Genomic DNA, 1,711 nt, shown 5'->3' with positions numbered 1-1,711 from the left:
CATCTTGAATACAGGGATCTAGAGATGATTTAAGCACCAATGGAGGATTTCAAATCCAGACAGCTATGAAACATGCGAACTCTGTGGATACCTCATTTTCTAAAGATGTTTTAAATTCCATAGCAGGTACTGGAGACCTTCTGAGAACACTTGTGTTTAGCACTCATCCACGTCGACATTGTATACCACTGTGCTTTTTACCCAGTCCATAATTCATTATGCATAATCCATATGGCAAAGTATACATTTGTACAACTGAAGAGTCTGAATGCCAACCAGTAACTTCCTCTTCTAGTGTTCACTTTTACTTACCTTAAGAAGCATTCTACTCAGGTATTATCCAGTCGCTTCATTCTGGAAACAGTCTTTAAGTTTTCATGGCATACAGCATTTCAAAATAAAATAGCTCTTCAGTTTCAAAGATTATTTTTAAGAAGTATTTTGAAAATGACATTTTAATTTCTCATGAACTGTCAAAAGCTCCTTCTCAAAGTATCTTCATGAACTTTTACTAAAGCATTTTTAGAACGAGAGCTATCTTTCTACAAAGAGCATTTTAAGAAACCAAAGGAACATGCTTTATTTCCACTGGTAATGGTCCAAATTCTCCTAAGTCTTTAATGGCCATTCAATTAATATTTAAAATGTTGCATATCATTAATGCCGATCCCAGACTCTGTTATGTTCGCCTTTCACAACATAGCTACCACCTCAATAATCAATATCTTTTTGGTTCATCATTTCAGCTTTTTTTTTTTGTACCCATACATCTCATTACCATATGTGTGCTGTGGCTTGTGTTTACAGCATTTTCATCAATAGCTATTTCTACAGTAAACCATGCTGACTCCAGAGCCTCCTTAGCAAGTCTTGACTCCAATCCCAGTACCAATGAGAAGAGCAGCGAGAAGACGGACAACTGTGAAAAGGTGCGACTTCCCTCCCAGACTGACCAGTTGTCATGATTCCAAGTGACAAGTCTCTTCCTCTTACTCAGGCATTCTCGGCTCCTTCATTTCTAGATCCCACGACCCTTGTCTTTGATTGGCTCAACTCTTCGGTTCGACAAGTTAGATCAAGCAGAAACCAGGAGTCTCCTTATGTGCTTTCTTCACATTATGAAAACGATTTCAGACGGTAAAGAGAACTCTTTAAAATTAAATTTTTTNTTTTTTGAAAAAGCAAAGTTTGAATTTTAAAGAGTCTTATGCCCCACGGTGTTTCCTTTTAGAGACTCTCATTGCCTACTGGCAGAGAGCACCCAGTCCGGAGGTGTCCGACTTCTTCAGCATCTTGGAGTAAGTTATACAGTTGATTAGATAACACTTTTTTTCTGGAACCTTCACAACATCAGACTGTACCCCATAAGCATGCACAATTACAATGTGTAAATTAAAATATTTTTTTATTGAAACAGTTGATTGTACATATCTATGGAGTACACTTAAATATCAATACCTGTGTGCAATATGTGATGCTAAAATCAAGATAATTAGTATATTCAAAAATAAACAAATGAAAAAAGAAAGCTATGACAGTCACAATGATATGTTGAACTTTCAAAAGCAGAGAATAGAACTGAGGTTACTGGAGGTGGGAAGAGGTGGGGGGCGATAAAGGAGGAATTGGTAAAGGGCCACAGAAAAACGATTACATTGTGTAATGCTGAATAAAATAAATTTTTTTAAAAAGTTTTTTTATGGGCCGGCCC

General features: G+C 36.7%; 1 protein-coding gene across 2 annotated transcripts in view; it reads left to right on the top strand.

Annotated features, from left to right (window-relative positions):
- The window catches only part of DOCK10 (dedicator of cytokinesis 10), a 47,433-nt gene that overhangs the window by 9,391 nt on the left and 36,331 nt on the right, over positions 1-1,711 (top strand). For both annotated transcript variants that reach the window (XM_008581626.1, XM_008581627.1), the window contains exons 6-9: positions 15-126; positions 808-929; positions 1,023-1,137; positions 1,232-1,298. In XM_008581626.1, coding sequence (XP_008579848.1) covers positions 15-126; positions 808-929; positions 1,023-1,137; positions 1,232-1,298 — 416 coding nt within the window. The remainder of the gene's footprint in view (positions 1-14; positions 127-807; positions 930-1,022; positions 1,138-1,231; positions 1,299-1,711) is intronic.

This window comes from Galeopterus variegatus, unplaced genomic scaffold, assembly GCF_000696425.1.
Source record: "Galeopterus variegatus unplaced genomic scaffold, G_variegatus-3.0.2 Scaffold2412, whole genome shotgun sequence".
NCBI classification, from domain to species: domain Eukaryota; kingdom Metazoa; phylum Chordata; class Mammalia; order Dermoptera; family Cynocephalidae; genus Galeopterus; species Galeopterus variegatus.
This window is presented reverse-complemented; position numbering and strand designations above follow the sequence as displayed.